Source organism: Delphinus delphis, chromosome 9, assembly GCF_949987515.2.
Source record: "Delphinus delphis chromosome 9, mDelDel1.2, whole genome shotgun sequence".
In the NCBI taxonomy this organism is placed as follows: domain Eukaryota; kingdom Metazoa; phylum Chordata; class Mammalia; order Artiodactyla; family Delphinidae; genus Delphinus; species Delphinus delphis.
Window position 1 is genome coordinate 31,802,834 of NC_082691.1, and position 24,582 is coordinate 31,827,415.

At 35.2% G+C, this 24,582-nt stretch overlaps 1 protein-coding gene across 2 annotated transcripts in view; it reads left to right on the forward strand.

Moving 5' to 3' along the window:
• The window catches only part of RUNDC3B (RUN domain containing 3B), a 147,886-nt gene that overhangs the window by 917 nt on the left and 122,387 nt on the right, over positions 1–24,582 (forward strand). For both annotated transcript variants that reach the window (XM_060020373.1, XM_060020374.1), the window contains exon 2: positions 22,899–23,014. In XM_060020373.1, coding sequence (XP_059876356.1) covers positions 22,899–23,014 — 116 coding nt within the window. The remainder of the gene's footprint in view (positions 1–22,898; positions 23,015–24,582) is intronic.

Consider the following 24,582-nt stretch of genomic DNA (forward strand, 5'->3'; position numbering starts at 1 on the left):
CGTCCGTGTCCTCTCCACTCTAAATTGCAGTGTTAGTGCTGTTTCTGCAGTTGAAACCAAGAGTGGGACTGTCGAGGATACCTAGTCAGTGATTTATTTCAAGATCTGCCTTTCTTTAGTTGTTTTCTAACTGTAATTGTAGTATTCCCTTACTTTAGAAAATGTAGAAACATAAGAGGCGTAATGACTTTCAGCCAGCCCAGTATTCAGAAATAACTAACTTTTAACATGCTGACATTTTCTTTAAGTCTTGTTTCTGGGTATTAAAAAAAATTGAAGTCCTAAGCATTCATTCCTTAGGAACTTCTTTAAACCATTAAGTTGCTGTAAAATTACGTTGTTCCATCAAATCCCTCTTCATCAGCTGTCGCAAATCTTGTAAGATGAGAGAATGATGAGACCTTTTCCTCCTTTGCAATTTATATCTGTATTTTTTTCTTTTCCTTGTGTAAATAATGTCTAGCATCTTAAGCAGAATATAGGTATTTATATGAGGACTATATTCAATAACTTTCAAATATATATTCAAACTTTCAAAATAACAAGTGATTTTTTTGTTTTTTTACCTTAGACTATTACAGCTGTTTGCCCATCTAGCAGGAAGACCTGCCTTACTGACTTATATGGCACTTGGAGTTATAAACAGTAAAATATTAATATGGAATCTGTTGAATTTACCATTTGTGCTGTCTAGCATGCAACCTTTGGAGGAAGATAGGTTGTATGAAATTTTTTTTACATCTAAGCAAATTTCTAAAAATTAGGTAAATAGAACAGTAAGCAAGGCTGATTTTCTTACCTTTACAGGTATTAAAAAGAATTATTTTTTAAAAAGAGGACGTTTTCAAGCAGACCCCAACATATACACTGATTCTTGGGGTGATGTATTTCATAAAGGCTCCATAAGTGTTAAGCTTCACAGGGCAGCGACCATGTCTGCTTTTTGCTCAGTTTTCTTTTTTCTTTCATTCTTCCTACCATAGCATCTGACACTCAGTAAATATTTATTGTATGAGTAAATCCAGTGGAGGGTAACAGTTTTTGTTTTGGGGAGTTTTGTTTTGTAGTAGTGGCAGCTGAAGTGATTTTGAGTGTTTGCAGCATGGTGTTAATTAACCAAATGTTTCAACCTAAAACTTTAAACACCTGGGCTGACATACATTGCTCTGAATCAGTGTGGCCATCTTTGGAATGGTGGATGTTGAAGATTTGGGGTAAAACACAGTATATGGGAAGAGGTTTTATGCTCCACTCATTTTTTAAGACAGAATAAAAACAGATGAGAAAAAAATTATCAGTGGAGGGTACTATTCCCTTTGCATCTCCATTTTTGTCACGGCATCAGAGGCAGTTCAGGAGAAGAAAGGGACTTGTACCTCAACCTTATTTAAGATACATATTAAGTTATGTTTTAAGAAATTTCAGTCACATCACACTGATTTGTGTGGACTGTTGTCTGGGCTAGCTGTATTTTTGTTACGTTTATTTGCTTAATTCTTATTCTCTACTCTGAAGTGAGTATAAGTGCTGACTTTAGTTACAGTTTACATGTAAATTTAGTATTGTAGCTAAAATAAATTTCAATTTCTGGCTTAGATTTCAACTTGTGTATTTATTTATGTGGATAATACTACAAAGACTGTTCTTCACGTCCAGATAGTTGATGGTGCATATAAATCATTATCCTTGTGTAGTAATGGGATGTATTTGATAGGCTTTGTCTAAAAGCCTTCTATATTTTGGAAAAAAGTCACTGTAGGCCATTTGGATGTTTTAAGTATCCCCACCTAAATTCAGCAAAATGAGCAAATCAGTATTTATGCATTTCTGTCGATTTTCACTTTCAGAGTTAACCAAACCCTGGGTATCTCACCCATGTCCCTTAATGAATTTATTTAAAAATTTTTATGTAGCAGATCAGACGTGATTTGGTATTTAAGTTGGGAAGAAGCTGGTTTAGTGGACATATAATTGAGTTCTAAGTTTACTTTGTCATTAATTGTGTGTCCTTTAATAAGCCCATTTTCTAGTTTTCTCATCTGTAAAATAAACTTGGACTAGATCATTGGTAATCTTCAATGATAGCCCTGAAACTAATAATAGTCTTCAAGCAGAATGAGTTTATATTTGGTTTTGAATTTCTGCAAACATGATCAGGGTAATGGTAGACATACGTTTAATGGTAGCTGGATGAGGCATGTGCATTTTTTTCTGTAAACAAAAACATTTTGAATTGTGCCTTCCGTATTGTGACTCTCTGCTGATATTCTGGAAAAATGGAACAGTATAGAAAGCCAAACCAAACCAAAACAAACTCCCCCCACCCCCTGACTATCATTCTATCATATGTATTAATACTTATAACAGTAATGATTTTCATTACCCCTTAAACAATTTAGGCATACTGTACTCTCAGTTTAGGTTTACAACCTTATTATGTAACTACACAATTTTTTCAGTTTAAAAACACCTTATATAAGAACACTATTATTACAGTTTAAACTTTGGAAGTGAGTTATTTTGTTAGGTGGGATAGTCAGGAATTGAATTTTGGTTCATTGTGATTCTGTATGTAATTATTTCATCAGTTGTATTTTTTCATGAACATTTATATATTATAGACTAAAAACACATAGTACTTCTCTCAGCAAATAAGTACTCCTTATCATGTTTTTCACAGATTGTGGTGGAGAGAAAGTAGGTCATTTGAGATCTCTAAATGTTCCACACTCAACTCCAAAATATTCATAGACTGACTTTAGTTCTGTGTACCAACTAGTATTTTCCCTGCATATTCTCTACCATTTAGAAAAATTAAATTGTTAAAGTCCTTCAGGATTTTTTTTAACCTTCATTTTTCATCCATAGAAAATCAGGTACTACTCATTTTTTTCTATCATTTTTAAGCTTCATAGGTTATTGAAAAACATACATATTCCTTTGATTTTAGTTCTGGTGACAAGGAGAATTAAAATATAAATTCTCTTTCTGTGGGTTAACATCAGTTTATGAAAAATAAATTATTAAGATAAACATTTAAATATACATGGATAAATATTTTAAAATAACATTTGTTAAATGTTCAAACCAGTTCTTTAAGAGAAACTCCCCACACAAAGTCATAAGTTTCCCGTCTTGTGCATGGAAAGGATTAATGAGAGATTGAAGGAGGTAGTATGATGAGCTAAGCACAGTGGAGACCAGTGATGATTTTCAAAATTAAAGTACTTTTAATAACATGTACATAGTTCTTAGTTTTCTATAGGTCAAGATATTATTTCATAACATGAATGGTAATTTAAGTAACAGTAGCACCTCATTTTCTCAGTGTTTTTGGGAAATGAGATGCTCATATTTTTCATGTAACTGATGTTTGAGTTAAAATTCTCCTATCAACTGCAGTGCTTTACTCAGCATTTATTGTGGGGTGCAATCTTCCATATAACTGAAGCTTATAAATTAAGTGTTCCGATTTAAACTACAATAAAGAATATTTTAAACATTTTGGATGAACTCCTTTTAAAAAAGGATTATGCAGGGACTTCCATGGTGGCACAGTGGATGAGGCTCCGCGCTCCCAGTGCAGGGGGCCTGGGTTTGATCCCTGGTCAGGGAACTAGATCCCACATGCATGTCACAACTGAGAGTTTGCATGTCACAACTAAGGAGCCAGCGAACTGGACCAAAGGAGCCAGCCTACCACAACTAAGACCTGGAGCAACCAAATAAATAAATAAACATTAAAAAAAAAAGGATTATACATTTCCCTACCTTATTTAAAAAAACTCTACGTAGTATAATATAATCCTTATCAGTGACTTTACTCTGGATCTGTTTCCGTGAATATACCCTGTGTAGTGGTTGCCCTTGGAGACTCTTGAGGCATAGAGCTGTTTGCTACATGGCCTCAGAAGATTGTGTGTTTGGAGTTCTTGGTCTGTTTTTGCATTTACTGTCTCCTCCTACCAAGTTAGCTGTTATTTCTTGCAACTCTGCCTGTTTCTACCAGCTTTTTTCTTTGTGCTTCTCATCCTGACTTGCTCATTATAATTGGTTGTGAACTAGGAAAACAGAGAAGTAATTTTATTTATTTTTTTGTTAAAAAAAAAAAAGTCACTGAGAGGCCTGAGTTCAGTGAGTGAGCTTTAGCACTCTGAACTTCTTAACATTCTGGTTGCTGAATAATCGGGAAAAAAATGATCTATTCCTGTGTTTAAGCAGGGTGGAGGCTTTGCAAATATGTGAAATATTACTGAGTATTATTGGTGGTATAAACCTCTAAATAACTTTAAATTCAGTGACTTACTTTCCTTGTTACTATTGATATTTGCTTGAGAATGCCCTTTTAAGACTGTTCATACCTTGCCTCTCGTGATTATATTTTTGGCTAAAGCTCTTTTAGTCATGCTTTACATAGTAGAACTTTGGGTTGGGACTTTGAGCAACATTACCTGAACTGTATTGCTTCGGAGCAGATTCAGTATCATTTCTAAAGATTCTTAGAGCCCTAGTAGTAGGTTTTCACAACGGAGGTAGGATGATCATCTTACCAGTCGGAGGTAGGGTTCTCAGCATTCACAGAAGGTCATTATCTCTTCCCCTAGCTTAACTGGGTTCATATTCAACTGACAACAGAGAATAGCTCTCCCCTACATGTTTATTAGAGGGTATTATCTTCACTGCTGACTGATAAATGTCAGAAGTCAGGTGAGAGATATAATATTGAGGGGGGATATATGTGAAGCTTATCCAGTGTTATATTCAGTCTTACAGGTTTATAAAATGTATCTCTGGATCAGTCCAGATCATCAGAGAGCAGTTGAGTATGTGGACTGCATTGCTTTGCTCTCTCCTATCCCAGTTGCTTTTGCCCCTCTCGTGCATTGATAAGATTCCATCAGCCTACATTGAGGGTTAGCAGAAGAAGCAATTACAGAGGATCTTCTTGAAATTGTTGTCAAGAACATTGTTTATTATGTCAAAAAGTATCTTCTTTTGTGAAGATTTTTATGAGAAATATCTGTCTTTTTTTAGTGCCAAGAATTGTAGCTTTAGGTAGTTGATTTATTTATATCTACTGGGCATGAATGTGTAACTGACAACTTCTCTTTTTCTCATACAGCTATTAGAAGTCTTAGTGTTAAATCTGTGGCCAACCTCTAAAACACGTGTAGAGCATCATAGTGATGTATCAGTATTTAGTCTCATTTCTAGCTACAATTTTTCTGTATGCATATAAGTCAATTTTTATTGACTTATATGCATACAGAAAAGTACACACAGCATAGGTGTATAATGAATTGTTTTTGCAAAGAGAACACAACATTGTAACCAGCACCCAGGTCAAGGAAAAGAGCATTACCCAGAGGAAATGAAATCACTATGTCAGAAAGATATCTGCACCCGCATGTTCATTGCAGCATTATTTCCAGTAGTCAAGACATGGAAGCAACCTAAGTGTCCATCGATAGATGAATGCATAAAGAAGATGTGGTACATAGATACACAATGGCATATTACTCAGCCATAAAAAAGACGGAAATCCTGCCATTTGCCACAGCATGGATAGACCTTGAGGGTGGTATGCTAAGTGAAGTAAGTCAGAGAAGGACAAATACTGTATGATCTCACTTATATGTGGAATCTTAAAAAAATCATACTCATAGATACAGAGAACAGATTGGTGGTTGCAAGAGGCAGGGGGTGGAAGGTTAACAGAAGGGTGAAGGTGGTCAAAAGGCACAAACTTCCAGTTTTAAGATAAAGAAGTTATGGGAATGTAATAATAATAATAAAAGAGAGTATTACCCAAATCCCCAGAAACCTCTTCCTTGCCTTCTTTCATACTACTCTTATGAAGGGTAACCATTCTCCTAGCTCTCAACACAGTTGTTTAGTTTTGCCTTTTTCTGAATTTGAATGTGTTGGGTCTTTGTCGCTGCACGCGGGTTTTCTCTAGTTGTGTTGAGTGGGGCCTACTCTTTGTTGCCTTGCGCGGGCTTCTCATTGCGGTGGCTTCTCTTGTCGCGGAGCATGGGCTCTAGGTGCTCGGGCTTCAGTAGTTGTGGCTCGCGGGCTCTAGAGAGCAGGCTTAGTAGTTGTGGAGCACGGGCTTAGTTGCTCCGCGGCATGTGGGATCTTCCCGGACCAGGGCTCGAACCCGTGTCCCCTGCATTGGCAGGCGGATTCTTAAACACTGTGCCACCAGCGAAGTCCATGTACCTTTTTCTATTTAGCTTATTTTGCTCAACATTATGTGTGTGAGAGTTACCCTTTTTATTGCACGTAACTGTAGTTTGTTAATTTTCATTGCTGTATCTTTTTCCATTGTATGAATATACCGCAGTTTATCCATTCAGCCTAATGGACATTCGAGTTGTTTTCACTTTTTGACTATTACTAATTGAATATTCATGAATATGTATTTTGGTGAATATATGTACATATTTCTGTCAGATATATACTTATGAGTGGAGTTCCTGGGTTATATGGCATGCATATGTTCAGCTTCAGTGGATATAACAGTTTTCCAAAGGCGTGGTACCAGTCTGCATAGTAGTGAGCAGTGTACAGTTGACCCTTGAACAATGCAGGGGTTAGGGGTGCTGACCCTCAGCGCAGTCAAAAATCTGCATATAACTTTACAGTGGGCCCTTTGTATCGGTAGTTCTGCATTCTCAGATTCTACCAACCGGTGATTGTGTAGTGCTGTATTTATTGAAAAAAAATCTGCGTAAAAGTGGACCTGTGCAGTTCAAATCCATGTTGCTCAGTGGTCAACTGTATAAGAATTCCAGTTGCTCTACATGCTCACCAACCCTTGAAGTTTTGTATTTCCCTGATGTCTATTGAAGTTAAGCACCTTTCCATAAGTCTGTTGTCCATTTGGAGAGTCTCTTTTGTGAAGTGCCAGTTCAAGTCGTTTATCATCTGGAATATCTGACGTTTTGTTTGTCTGATATGTAACTCTTTGTATGTTCTATGTGGGTCTTTTGCTGGATATATTTAAGGCAAGCATCTTTTCCCATTTGGTGGCTTGATTTTTCATTCTCTTTGCAGTGTATTTTTATGAATAGAAGTTCCTAATTGTAAAGTAGTCCATAACTTTCCTTCATGAGTTGCTTATTGTGACCTGAAATTGGCAGTAATGCAAATATTATTCTATTTTCTTCTAAAAGATTTATTGTTTTGCTTTTTTACATTTATATCAACAATCTACCCATACTTGATTTAAGTATTTACCTTAGGAAAATCAGTTTGACCTGTTCCCATTTATTAAAAAGACCATGCTTTCCCCACTACACTCAAGTGTCACATTTATCGGAAGTCAGGTGACTGTTCTGGACTCCCTCTTGTGTTCCATTAGTCTATTTGTCTGTCCTTGAGCTAATATCATACTGTCGTAATAACTATAACTTTATAATATATCTTGATGTTTGGTAATGTAAGTTCTTCAGCTTTGTTGTTCAATATTGTCTGTTCTTGGGCTTTGCAAACTAGATTTTAGAATCAGCTTGTCAATTTCCATTAAAAAATCTGGATTTTTATTAAGATTGCACTTAACCTATAAATCAGTTTTTGGAATTGTCATTTTTATGAGACTTAAATGCAATCCATGAATATACTATATCCATCCCTTCATATATTTAACTATTCTGAAATTTTTCTCGAAGATGTTTTGTAGTTTTGAACATATACATATTATATCTCTTTTTAGATTTGTCCTTCCATATTTGATATGTCTGTATTATTATAATAGATCGTTTAAAAACTTTTTTGGGCTTCCCTGGTGGCACCGTGCAGGGCACATGGGTTTGATCCCTGGTCCGGGAAGATCCCACATGCCACGGAGCAACTAAGCCCGTGTGCCACAACTACTGAGTCCGCACTCTAGAGCCTGCGTGCCTAGAGCCCTTGCTCTGCAACGAGAGAAGCCACCGCAATGAGAAGCCTGTGCACCGCAACAAAGAGTAGCCTCCGCTTGCCGCAACTAGAGAAAAGCCCCTGCGCAGCAACGAAGACCCAACGCAGCCAAAAATACATAAATAAATTTATAAAAAAAAAAACAACCTTTTCATTTTCTTTCTTTTTTGCTGATACATAGACATGGAATTTACCTTTTAAAATACTGGTCTTGTAATCTAGCAATTTTACCAGATTTACTTATTAAATCTAATAGATTTTCTGCAGTTTTTTGTTTGTTTATTTGTTTTAGCATTCTGAGTACATTGTCATGTCTTGTGCCTGTTTTATTTCTTCCCTTTTTAAACTTTATGTCTTTTCTTTTTTGTCTTACTGCACTGGCTAGGACCACAGTATTACAGAAAGCATTAATAGTTTTACCTTTAAGTAGGATGTTTGCAGTAGGTTTTTTTTTAGTTCCCTTCTACTTGTAGATTGCTGAGAATTTTTATCATAAGTGGATTCTGAATACTCTGTTAACAAATATTTTTTCTATCAAGATGAACGTATGATTTCTCTCCTTTTTTCTTTTTATGTAGTGAATTACATTGATTGACTTTTTAATGCTAAACTACCCTGGAATAAAAAAACTGGGTTGTGCTGTATTATCTTTTTTACATATATTTACATTCAATGAGTTGATATTTTATTTGGGATTTTTGCATATTTGTTCATGAAAGTGATTGGTCTGTGATTGTTCTTTCTTATAGTTTCCTTGTCTCGGTTTGTCGTTAAAATTATCTGACCTTACAAAACAAGTTGGGAAATGTTCTTTTGTGTTCTGTAGAAGAATTTGTGTAAGATTAATATTATTTCTTTCTTAAACTTTTGGAAGAATTCACCAGGGAAGAAATCTGAACCGCAAATTGTCTTTGTGGGAAGTCATTTAGTAACAGATTCAATTTATTTAATACTGAACAATTGAGATTTCCTGTTTCTTCTTTTATCAGTTTCAGCGAGTTCTTCAAGGAATACACCGATTTCATGTATGTTATCAAATTTAAACTTAAAACTTTTCTTAATATCCTCTTAATATCTTTCTATTGTTTAAAAATCTGTAGTCATTTTCCATTTTTCTCTCCTGATATTGGTAATCTCTGTTTTTCCCATGTTTTTTTTTCTTACTCGGAGTATATAAATTTTATTAATATCTTCAGAGAACCAGCCTTTGGCTTTGTTAATTTCCTCTGTTGTATATTTCTTAATTTATTGATTCCTCTTCCTGTCTTTATTTCCTTCCTTCCACTTTTTTTAAAGTTCATTTTCTTTTTCTAATTTGAGATGGGAGTTTAAATCATTGTTTTTCAGCCTTTTTCATCTTTCCGTTCTATGCATTCTAAGACTGCACATTCCCTTGTTTGACATTGCTTTGAGATAGCAAACAAGATTTAAAATTTGTATCTTCACTATTAATTAGTTTAAAATGTTTTCTACTTTCTGTTGGGATTTCTTTTTTGACTCATGGGTTATTTTAAAAGATATTGTTTAATTTTCAGACAGCTGAGGATTTTCTATTTTTAGTTATTGAATTCTAACTTAATTCCACTGTGCAGAGAATATTCTAAAAGATTTTAAAGTTTTGAATTTTTATTTATGCTTTTATGATGCAACATATGGTTAATTTTGATAAATATTTTATATGCATTTGAAAAGAATATAAACAGCCCTCTGTATCCACTGGTTCCACATCCGCCTATATGGAGGTCCAACTTTAAGGGACTTGAGCATCTGTGGATTTTGGTATCCTCAGGGGTCCTGGAACCAATTCCCCACAGTTATCAAGGGACGACTGTATGCTGTCATTGTTGATTGCATGTATGCCAATTAGGTCTAGTATGTTAATTGTGTTTATATCTTCTGTATCCTTACTAGCTGTTTGTGTGCTTAGCCTGATATTAAGAGAGATGTGTTAAAGTCTATCTCTGTGAGTGTAGATTTGTCTTTTTCTCCTCTTAGTTCTGTCATATTTTTAAAAATTTATTTTCTTTATTATTGTTATTATTTTTCTTTGGCTGTGTTGGGTCTTCGTTGTGGCATGCGGGTTTCTCTCTAGTTGCGGCATACGGTTTTTCACTCTTTAGTTGTGGCGCATGGGCTCTAGGGCGCATGGGCTCTGTAATTTGCGGCATGTGGGCTCTCTCGTTGAGGTACACGAGCTCAGTAGTTGTGGTACACGAGCTCAGTAGTTGTGGTACGTGGGCTTAGTTGCCCCGCGGCATGTGGGATCTTAGTTCCCCACCAGGGATGGAACCTGGGTCCCCTGCCTTGGAAGGTGGATTCTTTGCCAGTGGACCACCAGGGAAGTCCGTGTCATTTTGTTGTTGTTGTTGTAAGTATTTTGTTGCTCGATTACTAGGTGGGTGCAGATTTAGAATTGTGATCTCTTCCTAGTGATTTCATTCCTTTGTTACCATGAAATGTCCTTCTTTATCTCTAATACTGTTCCTACCTTAGAGTCTATTTTTTCCCTGCTATTAACGTAGTTAAAACAGCTTTCTTGTTGTTAGCATTTGTATGATGTACTTTTTCCATTCTTTTTTTCCCCTTAATATTTATTTATTTATATAGGCTGCGCCAGGTCTGCGTTGCAGCATGTTTAGTTGCAGTATGCGGGATCTTTTAGTTGTGGCATGTGGACTTCTTAGGTTGCGGCATGCATTCAGGATCTAGTTCCCAACCAGGGATTCAACCTGGGCCCCCTGCATTGGGAGCGTGGAGTCTTACCCACCGGACCACCAGGGAAGTCTCTACTTTTTCCATTCCTAAATTTCAGTATTTCTGGGTCCTTAAATGTAAAGTGTCTCTTGTAGGCAGGATAGAATTGAATTTTGCATTTTATCTAGTGTTTTATTTAGAGTATTTAGCCCATCTCTATTTAATGTTATTACATTTGGGTTTATGGCTACCATTTTACTATTTATGTTCACTTTTTCTCTCTTCTTGTTTTGTTATATATCAGTATTTTTTATTATTTCATTTATTCCACATAGAGTTTTTCTCTCTATGAACTTGTTGGTCATATATTCTTTTCTGTTTTCTATACAGTGGACCCTTGAACAATGTGGGGGTTGCGATGCTGATCCTCCACAAGTCAAAAGTCCACGTGTAACTTTGCAGTCAGACCTCCATACTTGTGATTCTGCAGCCACAGATTCACCCAACCGTGGATCATACACTACTGTAGTATGTATTTATGGGAAATAAATGGTCCATGTATAAGTGGACCTCTGCAGTTCAAACCTGTGTTGTTCAAGGGTCAACTATTCATATATTTGGTTTCTATCCTTTGGGCAGTTACCCTTGATTTATTACATATAATGCAAATTTAAATTTTATTGCCTCTCCAGTAGTGTTAGAACCATTTATCCCCGCTCATCCTAAAACATACTTTTAAATAAATATGGCTCTCATTATGCTGTAATCTAATTATCTTTTTGTCTCCTATTAGATTGTGCATTTCTCAAGTCCAGGAATCATAGTTTATTCAGCATCTGTTTTATTCCCAGCATCTAGTATGTAGTGGGCATGTTTATCAAATGAGGTAATTCTCCCTAACTAGTGAAGAATAATAGCAGTGGACATTTCCAAAATAAGGTTGAAGGTGAATTAAAGAACCATCCTCACTTATTTTTAAACAGTCACCCTAGGGACTAATCTCTAATGATAGTAGAGTTTTAAACATCTAATAGCTTTAGACTCACAGATATAGAGAACAAACTAGTGGTTACCAGTGGGGAGAGAGAAGGGAGGAGGAGGGGCAATATAAGGGCAGGGGATTAAGAGGTATAAACTATTAGGTATAAAATAATCTATAAGGATATATTGTACAACACGGGGGAGATAGCAAATATTTTATAATAATTATAAATAGAATATAACCTTTAAAAACTGAAAACAAATAAAAAGCTTTCAAATTTAAAAAAATCTAATAACTTCAGTAGTAGAATTGTCTATCTAGTTACTAGATAACTTACCTATGTTAAAATATATTACTTGAATATTTTCACTTGTCATTGAGTAAAGAAGAATTGGGTTCCAAAGGGATATGTGATCCAAGTGTACAGTGAAAGTATTCTTTATTAAAATGATTTTAATTGGGAGTTATTTCATATAAGAAGTCAAATGAGATATTTTAAGATGAGAAATTTTCTTGGTTTGAATACTTTGTAATTTTAAATAAATTTTTTAAAATTGTCCTTTTTTTTGAAGATAGTGCTTCAATGTTATTTTTCATGTTGTGCAATCTTGCTCTCATCAGTCTGCTTATATAGCAGGACAAGATGTTAATAATATACTATCTCAGCCTTAAGGTACCTAGATTAACAATTCTATTTTGAAAGAAATTTTGACAGTAGAGGTGGGGAAAATATTTTAAAATATACTTCTCTCCCTTTTTTTGATTTTTACATTGAGCAAAAGTTAAAAAAATGGTAAACACTGCCAAAATAGACTTTTGAGTTTCACAGTATATATTCCAGATGGTTGGAACTTTTTTATTCTGTGTTTCAATAAAACTTTATTTACAGAAACAGGCAACTGGTTGGTTTTGGCCTGTGGACAATCGTCTACAGACTGCTGCTAAATGGATCTATGAAAAGTATTTTTTTCTCCTTACCAAGGAATTTAAAGTATAGAAAAAAATAAAGGGGAAAATACACATGATGGTTGGGAGTTCTTAACTTGCATAAAACTTGAAAAAAGAAGGCAAATTGCTGATTCAAAAAGATTTGGGGGGGGGTTCTTTTTTTTAAAATTTAATTTAATTTTATACAGCAGGTTCTTATTAGTTATCCATTTTATACATATCAGTGTATACATGTCAATCCCAATCTCCCAATTCATCCCACCACCACCCCCACCGCCACTTTCCCCCCTTGGTGTCCATACATTTGTTCTCTACGTCTGTGTCTCAATTTCTGCCCTGCAAACCGGTTCATCTGTACCATTTTTCTAGGTTCCACATATATGCGTTAATACACGATATTTGTTTTTCTCTTTCTGACTTACTTCACTCTGTATGACAGTCTCTAGATCCATCCACAACTCTACAAATGACCCAATTTCGTTCCTTTTTATAGCTGAGTAATATTCCATTGTATATGTGTACCACGTCTTCTTTATCCATTTGTCTATCAATGGGCATTTAGGTTGCTTCTATGACGTGGCTATTGTAAATAGTGCTGCAATGAACATTGGGGTGCATGTGTCTTTTTGAATTATGGTTTTCTCTGGGTATATGCCCAGTAGTGGGATTGCAGGGTCGTACTTCTATTTTTAGTTTTTTAAGGAACCTCCATACTGTTCTCCATAGTGGCTGTATCAATTTACATTCCCACCAATAGTGCAAGAGGGTTCTCTTTTCTCAACACCCTCTCCAGCATTTGTTGTTTGTAGATTTTCTGATGATGCCCATTCTGACTGGTGTGAGGTGATACCTCATTGTAGTTTTGATTTGCATTTCTCTAATAATTAGTGATGGTGAGCAGCTTTTCATGTGCTTCCTGGCCATCTGTATGTCTTCTTTGGAGAAATGTCTATTTAGGTCTTCTGCCCATTTTTTTGTTTGGGTTGTTTGGTTTTTTTAATATTGAGCTGCATGAGCTGTTTATATATTTTGGAGATTAATCCTTTGTCCGTTGATTTGTTTGCACATATTTTCTCCCATTCTGAGGGTTGTCTTTTCACCTTGTTTGTAGTTTGCTTTGCAAAAGCTTTGAAGTTTCATTAGGTTCCATTTGTTTATTTTTGTGTTTATTTCCATTACTCTAGGAGGTGAATCAGAAAAGATCTTGCTGTGATTTATATCATAGAGTGTTCTGCCATGTTTTCCTGTAAGCGTTTTATAGTGTCCGGTCTTACATTTAGGTCTCTAATCTATTTTGAGTTTATTTTTGTGTATGGTATTAGGGAGTGTTCTAATTTCATTCTTTTACATGTAGCTGTCCAGTTTTCCCAGCACCACTTATTGAAGAGGGTGTCTTTTCTCCATTGTATATCCTTGCCTCCTTTGTCATAGATTAGTTGACCCTAGGTGCGTGGGCTTTCTATGCTGTTCCATTGATCTATATTTCTCTTTTTGTGTCAGTACCATATTGTCTTGATTACTGTAGCTTTGTAGTATAGTCTGAAGTCAGGGATTCTGATTCCTCCAGCTCTGTTTTTTTCCCTCAAGACTGCTTTGGCTATTGGGGTCTTTTATGTCTCCATACAAATTTTAAGATTTTTTGTTCTAGTTCTGTAAAAAATGCCATTGGTAATATGATAGGGATTGTATTGAATCTGTAGATTGCTTTGGGTAGTATAGTCATTTTCACAATATTGATTCTTCCAATCCAAGAACATGGTATATCTCTCCATCTGTTTGTGTCATCTTTAATTTCTTTCATCAGTGTCTTATAGTTTTCTGCATACAGGTCTTTTGTCTCCCTAGGTAGGTTTATTCTTAGGTATTTTATTCTTTTTGTTGCAGTGGTAAATGGGAGTGTTTCCATAAGTTCTCTTTCAGATTTTTCATCATTAATGTATAGGAATGCAAGAGATTTCTGTGCATTAATTTTGTATCCTGAAACTTTACCAAATTCATTGATTAGCTCTAGTAGTTTTCTGGTGGCATCTTTAAGATTCTCTGTGTATAGTATCATGTCATCTGCAAACAGTGACAGTTTTACTTCTTCTTTTCCAAGTTGTATTCCTTTTATTTCTTTTTCTTCTGATTGCCGTGGCTAGGACTTCCAAAACTGTGTTGAATAATAGTGGCGAGAGTGGGCAACCTTGTCTTGTTCCTGATCTTAGAGGAAATGCTTTCAGTTTTTCACCATTGAGAATGATGTTTGCTGTGGGTTTGTCTTATATGGCCTTCATTATGTTGAGGTAAGTTCCCTCTATGCCCACTTTCTGGAGAGTTTTTATCATAAATGGGTGATGAATTTTGTCAAAAGCTTTTTCTGCATCTATTGAGATGATCATATGGTTTTTCTTCTTCAATTTGTTAATATGGTGTATCACATTGATTGATTTGCGTATATTGAATCCTTGCATCCCTGGGATAAATCCCAGTTGATCATGGTGTATCATCCTTTTAATGTGTTGTTGGATTCTGTTTGCTAGTATTTTGTTGAGGAATTTTACATCTATATTCATCAGTGATATTGGTCTGTAATTTTCTTTTTTTGTAGTATCTTTGCCTGGTTTTGGTATCAGGGTTGATGGTGGGCTCATAGAATGAGTTTGGGAGTTTTCCTTCATCTGCAATTTTTTGGAAGAGTTTGAGAAGGATGGGTGTTAGCTCTTCTCTAAATGTTTGATAGAATTCACCTGTGAAGCCGTCTGGTCCTGGACTTTCGTTTGTTGGAAGATTTTTAATCACAGTTTCAATTTCATTACTTGTGATTGGTCATATTTTCTGTTTCTTCCTGGTTCAGTCTTGGTAGGTTATACCTTTCTAAGAATCTGTCCATTTATTCCAGGTTGACCATTTTATTGGCATAGAGTTGCTTGTAGTAGTCTCTTAGGATGCTTTGTATTTGTCTGGTGTCTGTTGTAACTTCTCCTTTTTCATTTCTAATTTTATTGATTTGAGTCCTCTCCCTCTTTTTCTTGATGAGTCTGGCTAATGGTTTATAAAGTCTGTTTATCTTATCAAAGAACCAGCTTTTAGTTTTATTGATCTTTGCTGTTGTTTTCTTTGTTTCTATTTCATTTATTTCTGCTCTGATCGGTTTCGTTTGTTCTTCTTTCTCTAGTTCCTTTAGGTGTAAGGTTAGATTGTTTATTTGAGACTTCTTGTTTCTTGAGGTAGGCTTGTATTGCTCTAAACTTCCCTCTTAGAACTGCTTTTGCTGCATCCCATAGGTTTTGGATCATTGTGTTTTCGTTGTAATTTGTCTCTAGGTATGTTTTTTTTTTTTAATTAATTTATTTATATTTATTTTTGGCTGTGTTGGGTCTTCGTTTCTGTGCAAGGGCTTTCTCCAGTTGCAGCAAGCGGTGGCCACTCTTCATCGTGGTGCGTGGGCCTCTCACTGTCATGGCCTCTCCCATTGCGGAGCACAGGGTCCAGATGCACTGGCTCAGTAATTGTGGCTCATGGGCTTAGTTGCTCCGCGGCATGTGGGATCTTCCCAGACCAGGGCTCGAGCCCGTGTCCCCTGCATTGGCAGGCAGATTCTCAACCACTGCGCCAACAGGGAAGCCCTCTAGGTATATTTTGATTTCTTCAGTGATCTCTTGGTGATTCAGTAACGTACTGTTTAGCCTCCATGTGTTTGTGGTTTTTTTACGTTTTTTTCCCTGTAATTGATTTCTAATCTCATAGCATGGTGGTCAGAAAAGATGCTTGATATGATTTCAGTTTTCTTAAATTTACTGAGGCTTGATTTTTGACCCAAGACGTGATCTATACTGCAGAATGTTCTGTGTGCTCTTGAGAAGAAAGTGTAATCTGCTCTTTTTGGATGGAATGTCCTATAAATATCAATTAAATCTAGCTGGTCTATTGTGTCATTTAAAGCTGTGTTTCCTTATTAATTTTCTGTTTGGATGATCTCTCCATTGGTGTAAGTGAGGTGTTAGAGTCCCCCACTATTATTATTTTACTGTCGGTTTCCTCTTTTATAGCTGTTAGTAGTTGCCTTATGTATTGAGATGCTCCTATGTTGGGTGCATATATAGTTATAATTGTTATATCTTCTTCTTGGATTGATCCCTTTATCATTATGTAGTGTCTTTCCTTGTCTCTTGTAACATTCTTTATTTTAAGGTCTTTTATGTGATATGAGTATTGCTTCTCCAGCTTTCTTTTGATTTCCATTTTCATGGAATATCTTTTTCCATCCCCTCACTTTCGGTCTGTAGTGTCCCTAGGTCTGAAGTGGGTCCCTTGTAGACAGCATATATATGGGTCTTGTTTTTGTATCCATTCAGCGACCCTGTGTCTTTTGGTGGAGCATTTAATCCATTCACATTTAAGGTAGTTATCAATATGTATGTTCCTATTACCATTTTCTTAATTGTTATGGGTTTGTTTTTGTAGGTCCTTTTCTTCTCTTGTGTTTCCCACTTAGAGAAGTTCCTTTAGCATTTGTTGTAGAGCTGGTGTGGTGGTGCTGAATTCTCTTAGCTTTTGCTTGTCTATAAAGCTTTTGATTTCTCCATTGAATCTGAATGAGATCCTTTCCAGGTAGAGTAATCCTGGTTGTAGGTTCTTCTCTTTCATCACTTTAAATATATCATACCACTCCCTTCTGGCTTGTAGAGTTTCTGTTGAGAAATCAGCTGTTAACTCCTATGGGAGTTCCCTTGTATGTTATTTGTCATTTTTCCCTTGTTGCTTTCAGTAATTTTTCTTTGTCTTTAATTTTTGCCAATATGATTACTGTGTGTCTCGGCATGTTTTTCCTTGGGTTTATCCTGCCTGGGACTCTCTGCGCTTCCTGGACTTGGGTGGCTCTTTCCTTTCCCATGTTAGGGAAGTTTTCGACTATAATCTCTTCAAATATTTTCTCTGGTCCTTTCTCTCTCTCTTCTCTGTCTGGGACCCCTGTAATGCGAATGTTGTTGCGTTTAATGTTGTCCCAGAAGCCTCTTAGGCTGTCTTCATTTCTTTTCATTCTTTTTCTTTATTCTATTCCGTGGCAGTGAATTCCACCATTCTGTCTTCCAGGTCACTTATCCGTTCTTTTGCCTCAGTTATTCTGCTATTGATTCCTTCTAGTGTATTTTTCATTTCAGTTATTGTATTGTTCATCTCTGTTTGTTTGTTCTTTAATTCTTCTAGGTGTTTGTTCTTTAATTCTTCTAGGTCTTTGTTAAACATTTCTTGCATCTGCTCGATTTTTCCCTCCATTCTTTTTCCAAGGTCCTTGATCATCTTCACTATCATTATTCTGAATTCTTTTTCTAGAAGGTTGCCTATCTCTGCTTCATTTAGTTGTTTTTCTGGGGTTTTATGTTATTCCTTCATGTGGTACAGAGTCCTCTGCCTTTTCATTTTGTCTATCTTTCTGTGAATGTGGTTTTCCTTCCACAGGCTGCAGAATTGTAGTTCTTCTTGCTTCTGCTGTCTGCCCTTTCGATTTGGGGGGTTTCTGATGTGAAATATAAGAAAAGAAATAAACCTTCTTTCTAATGAACATATACCTGAATACTGTGCTCATTATCATCCATAGTCACTATTTTACATTACATTTGGGGTGGATTGTGTCATATCTCCTTGTTGATTATTAACGGTAGGTATTATATTAATGGCAGAGGATCATTACCCCCACACCTTGGTAAAGACTGATAGTGATAATAATATATTATAAGGAATCCTGTAAATTTGGTCTGAAGTAGTGGAAAGAATTCTCTCTTACAACTTGGATACTTATGTTCTTTTAAAAAATATCACTCTTATGAATGACTGTATACTTTTCTGAACCCCTTTTAGTTTAGGTTTTTTTGGCTGTTTTGGGTCTTTGTTGCTGCGCGCAGGCTTTCTCTGTGGCGAGCGGGGGCTATTCTTTGTTGCGGTGCGTGGGCTTCTCATTGCGGTGGCTTCTCGTTACAGAGCACGGGCTCTAGGCACGTGGGCTTCAGTAGTTGTGTCATGCAGGGTCAGTAGTTGTGGCTCGCAGGCTCTAGAACGCAGGCTCAGTAGTTGTGGCTCACTGGCTTAGTTGTTCCACGGCATATGGGATCTTCCCAAACCAGGGCTCGAACCTGTGTCCCCTGCATTGGCAGGTGGATTCTTAACCACTGTGCCACCAGGGGAGTGCCCCCCCTTTAGTTTTGAAATGTGATGATTCTGTATGCTTTTATGTACTTTACTTATCTTAAGGTATAATTCCATGTAAAGGGATATAACAATATAGATAAGAAAATCTGGTTTTTGTGAAATGATTTTTTTTCTGAAGCATGTTTGAGAAATGGTTAAGATTACATAAGCTTGTTGTAAAGAGATGGGAATACATTTCTTTCCTACTCGATTGCTCTGTGTATATGGGACTATATCTGTGTATATTACTAATGCAGGGCCTAAGTATTAAAGGTGAATTTTCATTCTTTAAATAGTTTCTTTCCAGTAAAGAGTGTACATATTTAACACAGTAAGTTATTTTGGCCTGCAAGAAAATTCTTTTTTTATTATTGAAGTGTAGTTGATTTACAATATTGTGTTAGTTTCAGGTGTGCAGCACAGTGATTCAGATATATATATATTTAGATATATATATGTGTATATGTATCTATATATAGATATATACGTACTACTTTTCAGATTGTTTTCCCTTATAGGTATTACAAAATATTGAGTATAGTTCCCTGTTCCCTGTGCTATACAGTAGGTCCTTGTTGGTTATCTATTTTATATATAGTAGTGTGTATATGTTAATCCCAAACTCCTGATTTATCCCTCTGCCCACCCCCTGTTCCTCTTTGGTAACTGTAAGTTTGTTTTCTATGTCTGTGAGTCTCTTTCTGTTTTGTAAATAAGTTCATTTGTATGATTTTTTAAAAATTTCATATATAAACAATATCATATGATATTTATCTTTCTGTGTCTGGCTTACTTCACTTAGTATGATAATCTCTCAGTCCATCTGTGTTGCTACAAATGGCATTATTTCATTCTTTTTTATGGCTGAGTATATTCCATTGTATATACATACTACAACTTCTTTATCCATCCATCGATGGACATTTTGGTTTGCTTCCATGTCTTGACTGTTGTAAATAGTCAAGTAAATAGTGCTGCTATGAACATTGGAGTGCATGTATCTTTTTGAATTATGGTTTTCTGAGGATATATGCACAGGAATGGGATTGCAGGATCATGTGGTAGCTCTATTTTTAGCTTTTTAAGGAAAAGTAATTTTATTTTTGACTTTATTGTCACATTTTTTGCTTTTAACTATTTGTTGTTACAATTATGTTACAAACTTATGAGCTGTGGAAGGAATTGATATGGGTGTAATGAATATTGTTTTAAACGTAGTTTTGGTAACCATCTCACCTTTCTTGGTATGTTTCCAAAGGGAAAAAGGTAGTTCCTGCTTTAAGTTTGATGGTTTTAGTCACATTTTTTCTTATTTCTAAGCTAACAAAAATTTCCTTTGGACATTGAAGGTGCGAAAGAAAATCTTTTAAGAGAGAGACATTTCAAAAACCACACTTAATTAAAAGACCCTTTCATGTAAATTTTTGACTTTTTAATTCTTATGTAAAAGCTGTTACTTAGACTTGATTTGGTATTTTTAGACATTCATCAAATTGTCATTTCATTATTTTAAAATCAGTCCTTTTTGGGAAATAGATGACTAATATTGTCATCATTATCAGGAAATAGCTCAGCATCTGTGTGGTGTTTTTTGGATGTATTGAAATTCTTTTTACAGGTTTGGTTTTTATAGCATGTCTTACTTACTGTGTTATGGAGGAAAAGCTTCTCACTCTTCTGGCATAATGGAACTAGCCACATGACTAGAGAAGTAGATGTTGAGTGGGAAGACCTGGCTAGCTAGAAGTAAAACATGGACTCTAAGGAACTAATTTGCCTTCTGAAGTTTTGATTTGTGTTGACAGGAGGAGAGTAGGCTATAAATGATAAAGCAATGCTGGGAAACATTATTTTTCTTCATTATTAACCTTGTTAAAATAGAAATTATTTAAAAAGCTTTCTCACCCTTAAAATAGCTTCATGCTTAGAAATAACAGAAATTGTGTCTAATGATACGCTTTGGGATATTTGCACCTTTGTTTTAGTTTTTAGCCAGATACTGAGTTACAAGTAATATAGTGCTCTGAGGTTCACCATTTTAGGTTTTCATCATGCAGACAGTGTCTTCTAGAGGAGACGATGCACTAATAACATGATAGAAAGGCATGTTTCATTGACTACTGATTGATCTGTACATGGCTCTTGATGCTACAGAGATATATGTTACTCTCCATGGCTTTTCCTTCCTATTACATTTACAAAGAAGAAAATTTCTTAGGTAATTTTGTGTTATTCCTGGAGGACAGTAGTGGCTAAAATCTTACCAGGCTGTTACAGGTGGAAATTGAGTTCTATCCTAGCTCGTTTTGATGAAGTAAGCACTCTATTATTTTTATCTTTAAATGTCGTTTTCAGTTCATTTCACCTATGTGCTTACTATCTTAGAGGCCATGCTTTTTTGAAGTGGTAGATTACTCCTACCTCGGGTGTGATTGCAGAGTTAGATTTCCCATTCCGTTCTATCTGTTAAAGATTAGAGGGAAACATTCAGAAGTTTCCTTCTTTTTAGGTCAAAGGTGGAGGTGGAGACTGTATGGTTTTTGTTTATTCATTTTAGGAACACTTAGCGTTTCATTCTTTTACTGCATAAGAACGTTATACTTATTTATTCTTATTAGAAGTTTGCTGCAGATTGGCAGCACTTTTCTAGTGTATTGTCAATGAAAAGGGCATAGGACACAAAAATGAATTCTTAGTATTGCTAATGTTCTAAATTACAGTGTAGTAAATAAATACGTTTGACTGTTTTTTTCCATTTCCCTATACATAATAACTGGCAGTGAGAGAGTTTTTAATGTTTTGACAAAAATTTGTAAAGGGCACAGAATAATTGTAATTCTTTCCATTGATTATTGGGATCACTTTGCGTGGTTTCAGCTTGCACAGTCATTTTTATGTGCAAAGGGAGGACTGCCTGTATTTTAGACATTACTCAGTTCTAATATAGTAGTAAATGTTGATAGATATAACTCATATAAACAAATCTCTTTATATTTGTGTTTATACTTGTCTCCTATATTTTTTTGTCCTGATTGAATAAGCATTGCCAATAAGCCTAAAACCTAAGGAACAATTTATACTCCTTTATCTCCCTCATAGTTTACATTTCTAATGATTTAACAACTCTCATCGTTATCCCCTTCTCTTCATACCCTATTGATTGTCTTTACTTAGGCACTCACATATCACCCTTCATAGGCTATGACTGTAAAGGGATGGTATGGTTATAAAGGGATAGCATGAGGGAAATGCTAGGGGCAACAGAACTGTTCAGGATCCGGATTTTGGTGGTGGTTACAGGAAGGGTATACATGTTAAAAATCATAAACTTCCTTTTTGTCTTGCTGTGACATTGGCCTTTAAATGTTTCTTTGCCACGCCTTCAAAATAGATCTTAAAAATAAATCAACAAGTACTTACAGAGTACATCGTTCAAGGCATTGTCCTGTGTGCTGAGGAAGATATAAACACACAGAAGCAATGTTTCTGCCCTGAAGGAACTTATATTCTAATAAAGTAGAGTTAGACCACACAAGTAACAGCAGTAAGATAAATTGTACTCATCTCTTAAAGGAAATACCAACAAAATGCTAGTTTGTGCTAGGAATCTGTAGGAGGATAATTCTTCATTGAAGAGATGGCATTTAAGCTGAGTCTTGGAAAATGCACTGGTACTTGGCAGTCAAAAATAGAGACAAAGGACGTTCTGAAGAGAAGGAAAAGTATAGTGCACTTTACAGAGTTGTAAGTTTTCCTATTATAGCTCATAAAAACTTGGGATCTACACCTCATGAATACTCACAACCTGTTTTATTCCATTTTGTGCTCGAAACTCTTAGAAACATTTTGGTCTGACGCTGCAGTCTCTTACAAGTAGTATTATGGCTTTCAACTTAATAATTTCGTTCATCTTTTTTATTCTGATTTTACTGGTTCTGTGGACAATGAACTATTTCTAACTCTTAATGTAGTCAACAGATAGTAAATATATAAGTGAAAAGTCTGATATTTCTGTAAAATTTTCTATTGACAGAATGAATTTGAGTAAATGGAGTTTTCAGAATATATAATGTTATAAAGTATTTCTGTAATACTTCTCTCAATTGCTTTCCTCTAGTTTTTCCTATTTAGGTGAATGAATCAAGTCTACTTAAAAGCAATCGTAATCTCTTTTTTTCCATAGGTTTTCTGTGAAGACCCTGATTGATCGGTCCTGCTTTGAGACAATTGATGATTCTTCTCCTGAATTTAACAATTTTGCCGCTATTTTGGAACAGATTCTAAGTCACCGGCTGAAAGGTAATAGCGCTAATGTATTATTTATTCTGCCAACAGCTCTCATATTAACAAGGTTGAAATTTTAGAAACCATACAGTCTGGTGTGTGTAGCAGCCAAGCAGCATCTTGAGAAACATAAAACTGATTTTAGAAGGTCTAATCTTTTGGCTGTGTTCCTGTAAAGAATCTCTATTCTTGGATTTATACCCATTTCCAGGATGCATTAAAAATATTGAATATATTAATTGACACATACAAGAAGCAGGATCACTTTCTATATGTAATTAAAATAAAAGTTTAAATTAAAAGGTAGCCCATCTTCAAAGATTACTAGTTGGTATTTTAATTAGTTTACAGAGAAGCATCCAGGCATTAAGTTTGTTTGCTTAATCTTTTCTTCATTAAACTCAGAATCTTTGAAAATTTTTTAGCTGTAAGTAGGTTAAAAAAGAGCTATGTAAAAGAGATGCTGGACTTTAAAAAAAATAAATCAGTAAATGTATTAATGTCAGAAATGTAAATCTCTTAAAATTTAAAAGAGAAGATGGGAGCTGTGTTCTCTCAGAATTATAAAATATTTTTAAATTAAAAATATACATCTGTAAAACATAGCTGATAACATCAAGAAATATTATGTAGTATAAATTTTCGTAATAATAAATAATAACTTTATCACAATTCCATTATCTAGTTTTCCTAAAGGAGACTTGATCTTAGATGTTTTCACTTAAGTTTTTATTATCTTTACAATCTTAATAGTATAGTAGTTTCAAATAAGTAATCTGTGTGGTAATATAATTTATGAGAATCTCAAATTTAATCTGAAGGTTAATCTGTTTTGTGCTTTTTGATGCTGAAAGCATCAGTTGAGCAGTCCTGTGGGCTTATAACAAATGGTTGGATTTAATAAATGGGGAAACAAAATCTGAATTCATTCAGCCCTTTGCAATTTAAAATGAGATCCATAAAAATCACTGGTGCTTTTCTGTTAAAAGTTTGTTGTTCTGTATTTTTAAAGGGTTATTTATTTTTCTTATTTTGCTGTTCTGTATTTTCTAAAATTTCTGTCATTAGTGTGTTACCTTTTATGAGAAAATAAGTTTTTATGAATGCAGAGCGTCTGAAAGTATTTTGAAATATTGTCATGGTTACTATATTGTGTGGTGATCGTATTTTAAAATTTTATACATAATCTTATAAATAATACTTTAAAACACATCAAGTACAGCAGAGCTTGATGTATCCTAATGTTCCAAGGATTTTATCATAAGACCTCAATTCCCTTGATTTGGTGTACCATTTAGCATTTAATTCGCTCACAAAATACGTAAACAACTCTAACAGAAAACAATTAGACCGTGTTGATATAGCCGTGCTGAGTTGCAGGGTTGACTAACTACCGCATAAGTGGACCCCTCCTGCATGCCTGTGTGCCATCTTCTGAGTCATGCCTCAGCAAAATACAGATCATAGGCCTTTAGACTTACTTCATCACCATGAATGTTATTTCTGAGAAGCCAGTGAACTACTGTGTTGAGAATAGAATCTCTAGTTGATTTATGGATAAGAATTCCACGAGTATGACAGTA